Source organism: Habropoda laboriosa, unplaced genomic scaffold (assembly GCF_001263275.1).
Source record: "Habropoda laboriosa isolate 0110345459 unplaced genomic scaffold, ASM126327v1 scaffold11, whole genome shotgun sequence".
Lineage (NCBI taxonomy): Eukaryota > Metazoa > Arthropoda > Insecta > Hymenoptera > Apidae > Habropoda > Habropoda laboriosa.
Window position 1 is genome coordinate 2577785 of NW_017100150.1, and position 11720 is coordinate 2589504.

General features: G+C 36.8%; 2 protein-coding genes across 2 annotated transcripts in view; both read left to right on the plus strand.

The window, feature by feature from the left end:
* Positions 1–2426, plus strand: part of LOC108575004 — a 2754-nt gene extending 328 nt beyond the window's left edge. The window contains exons 2-3 of the mRNA XM_017937697.1: positions 1058–1318; positions 1956–2426. Coding sequence (XP_017793186.1) covers positions 1058–1318; positions 1956–2393 — 699 coding nt within the window. The 3' untranslated portion in view covers positions 2394–2426. The remainder of the gene's footprint in view (positions 1–1057; positions 1319–1955) is intronic.
* A 6203-nt stretch (positions 2427–8629) lies between these two features.
* LOC108575031 lies at positions 8630–11134 on the plus strand. The gene is made up of 2 exons (XM_017937733.1): positions 8630–8983; positions 10811–11134. The coding sequence occupies exons 1-2, from the start codon at positions 8630–8632 to the stop codon at positions 11132–11134; spliced, it is 678 nt and encodes a 225-aa protein (XP_017793222.1).
* Positions 11135–11720: the final 586 nt, after the last annotated feature.

Sequence of the window (11720 nt, forward strand, 5' to 3'; positions counted from 1 at the left end):
AGGAGAGTGGGCGGCTCTTTCAGAGAGACTTGCACGTGCGCGCGGTGCACTGTTGCTAGTGCTAAAGTCCTACTTTCTGTTCTGCCTGTAATTTGCATTCATTATAATGTACCACGCACCGGTGTAATTGCATTTTTTCAAAAAACAGTCCACGGTTGCTTTTCGTATCATCTGTGAGAGCCTCCTAGTTAATAAGTTGCTATTAACATCTCCGTTGAATTGTTCACTTGCAAGTCGCGCATTTTTTGGAAATTTCTATCTTCTTGTTTGTAAATGAAGGCCACTTAAACTTACGTGACTAATTTTCTCGAGTACATATATGTTACTGTATACAGGGTGCAAGACTTAGAACGCGCTGCTTAATTATCTTCTCTAATTATGGTGATACTATAACACTTTTGTACGTAATTTAAATGGTTTCAAAGGGTGAGTAAGATGGAAGAGGGAGCAAAACTGGGAGCAAGTTTTTCATTTGATTTAAAATTTTAGTGTCCTGAGATCACGCTACTACGCATCTTTAAGTGAATAGACATTCGTGTAAAAAGTATAGGTGACAGAAAAAAATGTTCGTCCATCTCACTCACCCTTTGAAATAATTTAAATTAGGTGTACAAATTTCCTCGTACCACCATAGATAGAGAAGACAATTTGGTGCATGGAGTGCGTAACAGATAAGATCTATAATTGATATTTCAACGATAACGCGTGAACATTATTCAAAATTGATTAAGCTAGCATTAAGATTACAAACTTCGTAATAAATCGTCGATAAATTCGAGTTGTTTTCGTGGTAGTAAATATAATCGAATCATGTAAAATAGTATTTGGAAGGAAAAAATTCGCGTGGCAAGCAACGCAGCATGAAAGTTCAGCGATCTCCGAGTATTGTTTCAACGAGATTTTGTATTCTTTCCTGGTTAAAATTCCTTTGATAAATTCTACGAAGAACGACACAATTTACACTTGTACAATTTCAAAGAAATCGAGGCTAACAAGTTGTACCGTGAAATACATTGGAAATATTTCGACAAAACAATATCTCGACTTTCATTCACAGGTGTACAAAGTGCTGAAGGGACAGTACAGAATGCCTTGGCTCCCAGAGAAGGAATTCGAGTGGTATTCCAGGGAGGTTTTGTGTCTCGAAAAGGGAAAGAAAGCTGACCGTGCGCTTCCACATCTTCACGATTCACTCCAAAGGTTCGCCATCACGTTCCATCATCTCAGAGCTTTCCGTCTGAAATCTAATATTAACGTTGATCTCACGATGAACAGGAGGAACGAGATCATTAATCAAATGCACAATGAAATTCTTAGGGTACGGAAAATTTATATCACATTCTAATAATATATTAACATATTGCCCTTTCACTACAGAATATTTGGAAGATTAGTATTTACAATCAACTGTAGAATACATTTGCTGCAAACAACAGAGAACTTTGACTAAGCTAGAAGGACCAACCGGGTCAAAAATGACCCATTAGCAACTTTCCGAAAGTGAATGCACATGTAACCAAAACTTGATGAACAAATTAGATTCATATCGATATAAATTAGGGCTCTTAATGTTGCTCGGATTTAAAGATATCAGAATCTTGTGTATCCGAGTAATTAACGATATTTGAGTAACTAACGAAGAAAATTCTAATCCGGATATTCGAATGCTTAGATACTTGAGTTCTCACACTTGTTTTTGACTCCAAGTTCGTAAAAAATAAAATCAGAAAGATGAAAATGATACTTACTATATAATATCAAACATTCACTCTGTTTGGAAAGTTTCTGATGGGTCATTTTTGACCCGGCCAGTCCTCCTATCGTTATCTATATATAGTTTAAATGTTTTACCTAATTATCCCAATCAGATGCGATTTTCTATTACAACCACCTGCGACAGCAGGAGCAGAAGTAACAATAAAAAAAATTTTCCAATTTCGCGTTTCTCGTTGCAGGTATTATGCGAAGTAGAGACCGCCATCTTAAATCTAGGGTTGCAATTACCCTCGGCGCATACCGCTAAAATTGTCACGGAAAGTTCAAACTGGGCAAAGGAGGGCGACTTAACTCTCATGTTAATTCAAGATTGGGGCGTGATCAGATTGTATCAGACATTTTTAAACGCTTGGACGAAGGCCTTTCGTAACGCGACTGCCAATGGACCAGGCACTTGCGACCCTAGCAAGCAGAATCTAGTAGCGAAGAACAGTAAGAAGGGGTCTGGGTCAAAGGGTAAAAGGATACCGAAGATTAAGAAGCAAAATAGGCCAATTAGGAAGCGTCCAGTAGGCGCTGACCATAAGAATGGTAGTTCCTTGCCTCAGGGATCAAAAATCGGTATTCCGAGGAACAGATTGTTGAGGAACAAACAAAAGAAGCTCGCCGGGATCTGATGAAATTCATCGTGTACAGTGCTTCTCTTAATTTCTGTTTTTTTTTTTTTTTATCAGATCTATCGATAATTTCAAAGGGACAGTTAACAGGCAACACGTTGACCTTGTGGCACAACGAAAGAAAAAAGAAAAGAAGAAACTCTTTATTAGGATAACTAGAATATCTGCATTGCGTTACACTTTACATTTTCGCAAGTATTAATTTAAAAGGCATTTAAGACAAGTGTACAGAAAAAGAATACATTTTAGTATTTTAGTTCCTTTAGACTCTTCGAGATTCGTTCGTTTGTACGTACTTTTTTTTTTTTATATAACTTCCCTATTTAAGTACTTAGCATTCGTTACTATACATTGAAATTATTTGCCTGTCGATCTTCCTTGAAGATGTATTCTTAGTATTTTTGCAATCTTGCCAGTTTGTTCCGAATGTGGTAGCGTTGAGAGTTTCGCGATGTAGAATTTAGAATGTCTACGATATATCACGTTGATGAATCGCCGATTTTATTTCCGACAACTGGTGCATTTGATTAGTTATATAAAGGCTTCGTCGAGAATCAAGCTGTATACTAGAGACCAGTATTAAGAAGTGTATTTCAGAACAGTATTATGCTTAATAACATACTTAAATAACTAGAATAGCGAGTAACATTTGATAAAAGGATTCGACTTGCAACGGTGGATTTCAATCGATTCGTTTTACACAACTATTTTACATTAAAGCATCATTGTTATAAGCCGATACGTCTAAAAAAAAAAAAAAAACAAATTGTTAGCCATACGATATATGTGCAAAAAAGGAATAAGCAGTAGAAAGATAATGTATTTAAATGTAATTGACGCGTGCGAAAGAAATGCAACAAGAGTTGATTAAAAATGAAAATTAATTCAAATCACCATGCTTCTTCCCTTGCTTTATCTCAAAGGGGGGAAAAACAAGGGAAGTGTGCACATATGTTTGCTAGAATATTCATTCCTAAATATCTACTGGAATTATTAATTCATGACTCTTCGCATTTACACGCGACGACGGCGTGCGTCTTAACTTCAATAAGATAATTCGTTATTTGACTAATCAAGCTGGTTACGGCTACACACGTACATACAGTCCAAAACTAAGCTTGATTATTATCGAAAAAGTGTTTTTGCGCGACATGACGACGATAAACGTGGTAACAGTCATCGATTTAATCACCGAACAACACGGTTCGTTCAACTTATTTATTGTAGCTTTAACGTAAGCAGACGAAAGCTTAATGTTGTTTAGCTGTGATATCTCGAGCGTACGCGGACGTACAGAGTTCCTACGTTTTATACATAGGTTCATGATTATATATAATTATATAGTATATATATATATTATATAGTATATTTGTAAGTTGCGCATGTTTATACGCGTACAACACATACGTAGGTAGAATATCGTTATTTCTCTTTACATTCTCTTCTCTTTATTTCTCTCTTCTTCTTCTTCTTCTTTTTTTCCGCCAGTTTATAGAATCTCGTCTTGTCACGAACATGACAATTTTTTTTTTTATCTTTACCCATACTTTGCTTCTTGCTTGCTTACAAATGTACACGGGGGATTTTAGCGTTAAAATGGGAACGACACTCTCTCGTTTTCTTTTCCTTTTTCCGCGACACACGTTTTATCATTTAAGCCAGATGGAGAAACCGAGAAAAAAGAAAGATGCCTTTTCCTAAGATACGAATAATAACGAGGGACCATTATTACGATTCGTGCAATGTATTACTTGTATACGCGTTCCAAGCTAAGATGTGTGCGGTGAGTCTCACACACACACAATTACGCTGTGTTTCTTTTTTCTTCGTTAAAAAAAAAAAAAAAAAATCCAAATCCACTTGGATTAAAAGACAATCGATGTTTTGTATCGAACTGGTACTTAGGTATACACGTAGTTTAACGTTAGATATTTTTATACTTGATATTCACACATACACGTGGAGTAATATTTTATACGAGGGCAGTTCAGATCGTAAAAACTTCACTTGCATTTTATCAAGTATACATACTAGTTGTATTTATTCTCACGTACACGTAGGCGTACATAATATTACGATTTATTTATTATATCACGTTACCATCGCATATAATATTTATTGTCATTTCTGTACTTATGTAATAGTCTCGAATAAATTCGATGTTTTTTCTATTAAATTAATCGTTCAACATTCATTTCCCCTTTCGTTTTCTTCTTTCTTTCTTTATCTTCAACAATACTTTCCAACGTTTAAACGATTGGCGATAAATTTTACGCTGGTTAGATGCAATACCAGGTTTTGATAAATTGTATTAGGACTTTATGAACCATTTGCGCATTCGTTGTCACTTAACTGACGATCGTTATCGTTCTATAGGTATGTTGCAAGATAATAACGTATCAAGCTTATGTAGATTGCTGACACAGAGGGGAATAAACAAGATTTCAATTGAAATTTTTATAGTGAAACGAATTTTTGAAGAAAGCTCTCCATGTAATTTTCATTTGGATAATAGATAATAACTGATAGCATTGTTGAATAATTTACTCGTACATGTAAGCTGCAATTTTATTTAAACAATTCGGCCAAATTAAACATAGTTTAAATAACCAAAAATGTAAGCAATCGTTTAAATAATATTCTACATTTATCACTATTACCAAAAATTGCAACTATGATTGTGTAAAACGTTCAATCCACTTATACCGAATTTTTATTGCATAATTGACACTCTGAGATTTATCTCGCTTTCTATGCTTTAATTCATTAAATTAATGTAAACTTGAATTTTACTTATAGCTACTTGTAATCACAGTATCGACATAATTCGTTCAATAATAATTATAACAATAAGCTCACATCGAACGATTAAACATATACAAAGTAATCAAAATGATTGGCAAAACCTTCTTTGTTAATTATGAAAATTAATTACTCGTGTCACAAGATATTACAAACTTGCATACTTCATATTTTTAATGGAAGAAATGGATTTAAAAAATTTTTCGTTACTATGTATTTTTGTATACTATTTATATACCGAAACAGTTGAACCCTTAAATGTCCTTTATCAACTCGGAAGTACCCTGAGCAACAGGTTTAGTATCAGGAGTGCACGAAGAATGGGGATGTTGTAGCTGATATTACACTTTATATACACTGACGTGTCTCGAGAGCAATTTTGCAATATGCAATTATTAGTTTATTTTGGGTATCAATTCTGTACTGATTGTGTTAAATTAAAGAAAGAAATATTCTTTAAACGTATGTACCATAACACGAATTTTTGCAAAGTATCTCATTTATGTAATAATTTTACTGATTTTTTACGTAACAATATATTACACGAGAAGTATGCCTGATTTTTTCCGCAATTTTTCAATTGGAACATTCCTTTTACCTGAAGACGAATTTTACTAAATTTCCGTGCTCGAGATATTTTGCAACTTATCAAAATACGACGTTTATTTGAACTATTTAAATAAAATTTGGAAAAAATTATCGTTTATACTTATTCATTTGACTGAAACCGATTGATTCAAACAATTGTCTGCTTGTATACCAGTTTAGTGAAACAGTTGTTACAAAGATTACATGCACAGTACTTTTTCCAAATTTTTGTATTTGAATTGTAAAAGCAAAACAAGTAATTTTATACATATATATATATATATTTTACGCTGTGCATAAGAAAGCCTATAGTTGCTGTGGAATGTTTACATTCAAACATAAATGAAACTGTTTGTTGTTATCCTATAATTTTTTTATGGACTGCTTTTATATTGACTGTAGTATTACTTACTGCAGAAAGTTGATTGTTATGCACATGTGTGTATATTTTTCGTTATACTTATTACCTAGCTTTCATAAGGTTCTAACAAAGTTATTTAATTCAAATTCAAAATTGTCAAATAAACAACAAAACTACCGAAAAAATTTTTAATTCCTGTAAATACATACCACCAAAAATAAAAATTCAACAAAGACACATAAATAAGTGGAAAACAAGAATTCTACATGTAAGTCTATGAAACCTATAATAAAAAGCGGACACAGCCTCGCACCTTATCAGCATCGATTACCATATCACCAAGAAACTATTGCAAAAATTGAACGTTACTCTTTGAGCCTGAAAAAATATCGTCGTCGTTTAATTAAAAAATTAGCAATCAGCCTCGCAAGATAGTATTTATAATTGATCGATAAACAGCGAGTAAAAATCACACGTATCGTCGAGTGTTTGCGCAAAATTTCAATCGACGACAATTAATTATTCCCATCTGTGCGCGAGCTTCGACGCGATCATTTCCGGTCCAACCTGTTCGAAATTTCTGATAACGGTACAACTTCAAACGCGTATACACGCTATGGTTTATTTCTTCAGGATTCTGATGCGCGCGACTATACTCGGAATAACATGTGGCGTTATTCTAATCCAGTGTGAGAAGACCTAATTTTAGTCGGGAGAATCCGTCCGCTCCCTAATTATAGTATCTCCATATATGGCACACGTCTAACGTTTTACGTCGGATTAGCGTCAACGTAGAATGCGTACGTTACGTCGAGTTCATTCACTAGTTTTTGCGTCTCTGTACAGTCTAGCCGTTCACGCTTCGACGCCAAAGTATTGACCTCCTGACGTCAATTTTTCGTACCGTCTGCTTTTGTACGTACATCTGCCTTTCCTGTGTATCTTGGAAATATACGTACACTACAAGCTCTGTTTTGCAAAATCCTCCATGGTCGAAATTTTTATTTCATTTATGCACGAGAAATTTTTTTTTAAATCCTTCTCCTAACAAAGACGATGGTAAGGTTGAAGAAATTAGTTTTCTTGCGATCACTTCACTGTTTACACAAATTTTCAAAACACTATTTACAACGTGATTTACTATATTTACGGAATAATAATTTTTACAGGAATGACCTATTTAGACGAATAAAAATTAGTTGAAGAGAGGGTTAACACACTTTCGCTAATTTATAAATAACAATATTAGTTGTTTTCGACAGGTTGAATCACACCGCTTTTGCTACTCTACGGCTTTTCCATTTGAATCACAATACAAACAGAGCAATGTTTGCGTCTACATAGCACACGAGGTGTCCAAAAGACTTTTACCGCAACTATCTCTACGTCTGATGAACTGGCGAGTGTCATAAATGCACGATGACAGGTATCCTCGGTTCTTCGAAGAAAATTGAAACGTCTACAAACGCGGGAATCCACGTAATGCGTGATGTCGGACCAATAGGAATTACACATGTTTAACTGGACACGTCATTCCGATAAATTTGGATGCGGATATGGTTGCATTACCCCTTTGGTAAAAAAAGGATGCACGTACTTAAAGAAATTTATACAATACACGTTACAATTCGGCAGAAATATTTTTCTAATCTCGTCTGATTCGCGATAAATAAAGTTTGTCACCGAAATCATGTTATACAATGGCGAATAACATGTTTTTGCAAAACTATCAAATTATAATCTATTACATTAAATAACAATAAATACTTTTTTCCTCAACAGAAAAATAAGCGTCCACTGATGCTTCGTTCTCCGGATTTCGAAGAGAATCTTTAGAACAAATAAGAATAATAAAAGCTGTGGATATAAGATAGCTAATTAAAATTTTTAAATAAAACAGTTAGACAAGCACGAACTCGTCATAACCGAGGAACGTAAGAAATTTAATTCGTCCGATGACGAGGGAGCGATTACAACGATCTTAACTTTCGGTGATACGGTGGAGCTAATCAGTCGTGATGCCGCATCAGTGACGAAATTATAAATAACCAAACGGTCACTGCAATTTCTGGCCATTTGTCCTTCCTATTAGTGAATGTTAATGCGAAATTTCAGGACACAGATCGTCCTATTATTCAAATCAGCCCGGAGTCGTGGGACGTATTTTCGAAAGATCCACTTCGAAGAAGAAGCCTCGCTCGTGATTCCGCGGCACTCTTACCAGAGCGGTGAAAAACTTGGGCAAAACATAAGCCGCCACCCCACCGTCGAACGTGCGTACGTATGTTCGATTGTTTACACAATCCCATATATAAGCTGGAAGCACGAGAGTTTGACAATCTCAGTTCACGATCTCACGCCAATCGCTAACATCGCTCTAACGAGAATCGTCCGTTTCGATCGGTCAAAAATTTATCAATACGCACCGGTGCTTCCTGACCTAATACTTGCAACTTAATCTCGCTAAATTTCATCCTTCTCCAACATGTTCGTCTCGTGTGGTTACCTGTTGATTTCGGTACTCGCTGTCGTCTCTGGTGCGCCTAAAAGAACCATCAGATCGACACTGCCAATGTGGCATCTGCCTTGTGGTGATCAAATAGAAATCGAACAAGTACCAGCTTCGTTGGTGAACGTGGAGAAAGAAGTCAGGATCAGCATAGAAAGCCTGAGGTTGCAGCATCGGGTAGCCATGGACGACTACTTGAATCGCGACTACGAGTACCTGTACGAAAGGGTACGAATCGGCGTCCACGAGCATCAGTACATCCCGAACTGGGTCCCAAGCAAGAAAGACGTGAACACGATCAAGAAACTAACCCACGCTACTCCGCAAACGGTGAGCTTTCTTTCCATCAAATTTCCAATCTTCCATTCTCCACACACCTCGCGATACTACCTGTGCATCGTTCGATCCTACGTTATTTCCTTATACAAACAGAAGAACGTCACCCAAGAATTTCACTATCTAAAAATAGACCAGACTCTAAAAATAGTCCAAGTTTATTAGTGACCCTGTCGAGAATAATCAGCGAGACAGACACGTATCTGCAGTAAGTAGTAAAGTCCAACGCATCGTTTAGGATGGCTAGAACTTTTTTTTCCACAAATCTTCTCGAAAAGAGCGTAAACGTTGAATAATCGGAGAATAAGAAGCAATCGATGTTAATCACGAGTGTTTTGGCAAAATGTCAACGGTTGGAAAGGAACAAGATTCGCGATTTCAGACCAACTTCATTTACCCTAAAGACGCGCACAATCGTCATCCTTCACGTCGCGTGTAGTAATTAACATTTTTCTGTTTGCGTCGTTAACTTTTGTACCGGCGGGTGAAACTTCCCCCCTTTGCATAAATATTGGCCAAGCGTGGAAAGAGCGTTGGGACGCGCGGATGAACGTGAAAAAGGCGTCGCGTACACACGCGGAGGAGAGACAGGTGGGAGCAGCATAGTCGTGCGCACTTTCAGTGACCGGCCAATTGACCGAACATTCCGATGTTGCAATTAATTAACGCAACGTTAAATAACAAATTTTAATGAGACGGTAATTATTATAAAGTAGCAGGCAAGCAGAAGCGTGTGCGGCTGTTCGAGGTTTGCGCGCGCAATACAAGTTCGCGGTACACACCGCTCATGTTAGCCGGGTCGCGCGACTGCGTAATCGTGCTTGTCCTCTGCCGTGATGCGTGCACGCTGATAACGCATTCGTGATAACGTCAGGGTACTTCCCGGCGTATACGCTCTCTTTCGCTCGCTCTTTATCCCACACTGCGCTACTCGCACGTTCCATCCACTGCACAATCTCCATCGATCCCTTTCACAACTTGCGTATTCACTTTGCTATTCTAACTGCTTGCTGGCGAAAACAATTACCGATGAGGTCTAGCCAAGAAATTGGAGGAACGATACGAATACTGAGTAAATTTGTACGCTTAATCCTTTGACAACGATAAACTTGCCTGTGCATTAGAGTTAAACAGAGTTAAATTTTCAAGCATTGCAAATAGTTGGCGAATATTTAAGGAAAATATAATTTTGAAATGTGTAACTAATTGTGTAAATAATTAGTACCTCCTCCGGCTGCGAAGGGTTAATACGAGAGTATGTCCAGGTGAAATATTGTTTCAATTTCAATATCACACACATAATGTGCACCTCTTTCAACGTGAGACACTATAGTGACGCGTAATAGCTAAAGGGTTAAGAAAGATATTGTCCATTTTGCGACATTTGGTGTTTTAAGTAGAAATACTCATTATAATCCGACTTCAAATTAATCCGAGATTCGGATTTTCGTTCTTGATTACTCAAATATAAATCTTTTTTTATCAGGATTTCGATTAAAGAATTAAGATTGAAGAATGAGAAAATTAGCAATAAAAATCAATTCGCACTGATATTTAATATCCGATACTCATCGCGAGGGTAATACGGATATCTGAATTCAAATCACGCGCATATCCAGATACTCTAATCTAAATTAAACACTATCCATACGAATACTCAATATTCCAAGAGCCCCAATTTTTCAATCACCCCAAAATTTCACCCTGACGAAGTTTGCCAATGGGTCATTTTTGACCCAGATCGAACTTCTAGTGCTTCTGGCCCAAATTGAAACTAATCGACTGAAAAATGTATAACGAACAATCATTTCTCTTTTACAGATCGCCAATCACTTTCCAAAGCTACACCTAGATCTTCAGAAGTTCGCGGTTGCTTTCGAAGAATTGGTGGACGACGAGACGAATCCAAGGATCTACGAAGCTCTCAAGGCGACTCAATCCTACCTGATGATGATGTTGTGCGAAGTGGAAAGCTATATCATCGCTCTGCCAGACCTTCGAGTCCCGTCGCGAGTGGAAAGGAGTATCATGAGCAACACCGAAAGGGAACCTGTCGACGACACCAGAAGGCTTGTCCGTGACTGGGGTGTGCTTCTCAAGTACAGGGATTATCTTCACGCATGGAGGCACGTTTTCGATTATTAGATAGCGCCAACGAAAGAAGTCTAACAACGTCGCCAGGCGGCGTTTGTAACGTGAAAACGATAAGCGGGATGGCAATAACAATGGACGACAGCATCGGCGAGAACGGTGCAGATTGAAACGAAATGCACCAAGTGATTGGAGAGATAAGCGAAATGTCACAACGTGCATGACTAGAGGATAACAACTGAGAAATTTACTCGTGATAATCTGGCGAGATACCATGATCGCGTTATTTACTTTATTTATTTATTTATCATCATCGAGAGCACTAGAAATAGTATTTATTATTTATTCATCGAGCCTTTGAATGATAGAGTTATTTATTTAGCACGATAGTTATTTATTGAAATCAATTGTACCTTCTTAAGCTGCCTGTTCAAAGGTGATATGCAGCCAGGATCGTTGTTAGATTCTGGAGTGCAATTTGTGATAATCAGTTACATAAGGGGATTACCGTATTTCCTAACGAGTGATTGATACTACAAAATAGATATTGGTGAAAGACAATTATTCTAATGAAATTAATTTTCTGTTGTTCAGTATTATCGACTAAGTATTTATATCGTAAGCAATAAGTGATGTATTT

Excerpts from the sequence above, each read along its gene's own strand:
- LOC108575031 (XM_017937733.1), top strand. The coding sequence starts at position 8,630 with ATGTTCGTCTCGTGTGGTTACCTGTTGATTTCGGTACTCGCTGTCGTC. Across the intron at positions 8,984-10,810 it reads CCCACGCTACTCCGCAAACG|ATCGCCAATCACTTTCCAAA; the intron begins GTGAGCTTTCTT and ends TCTCTTTTACAG.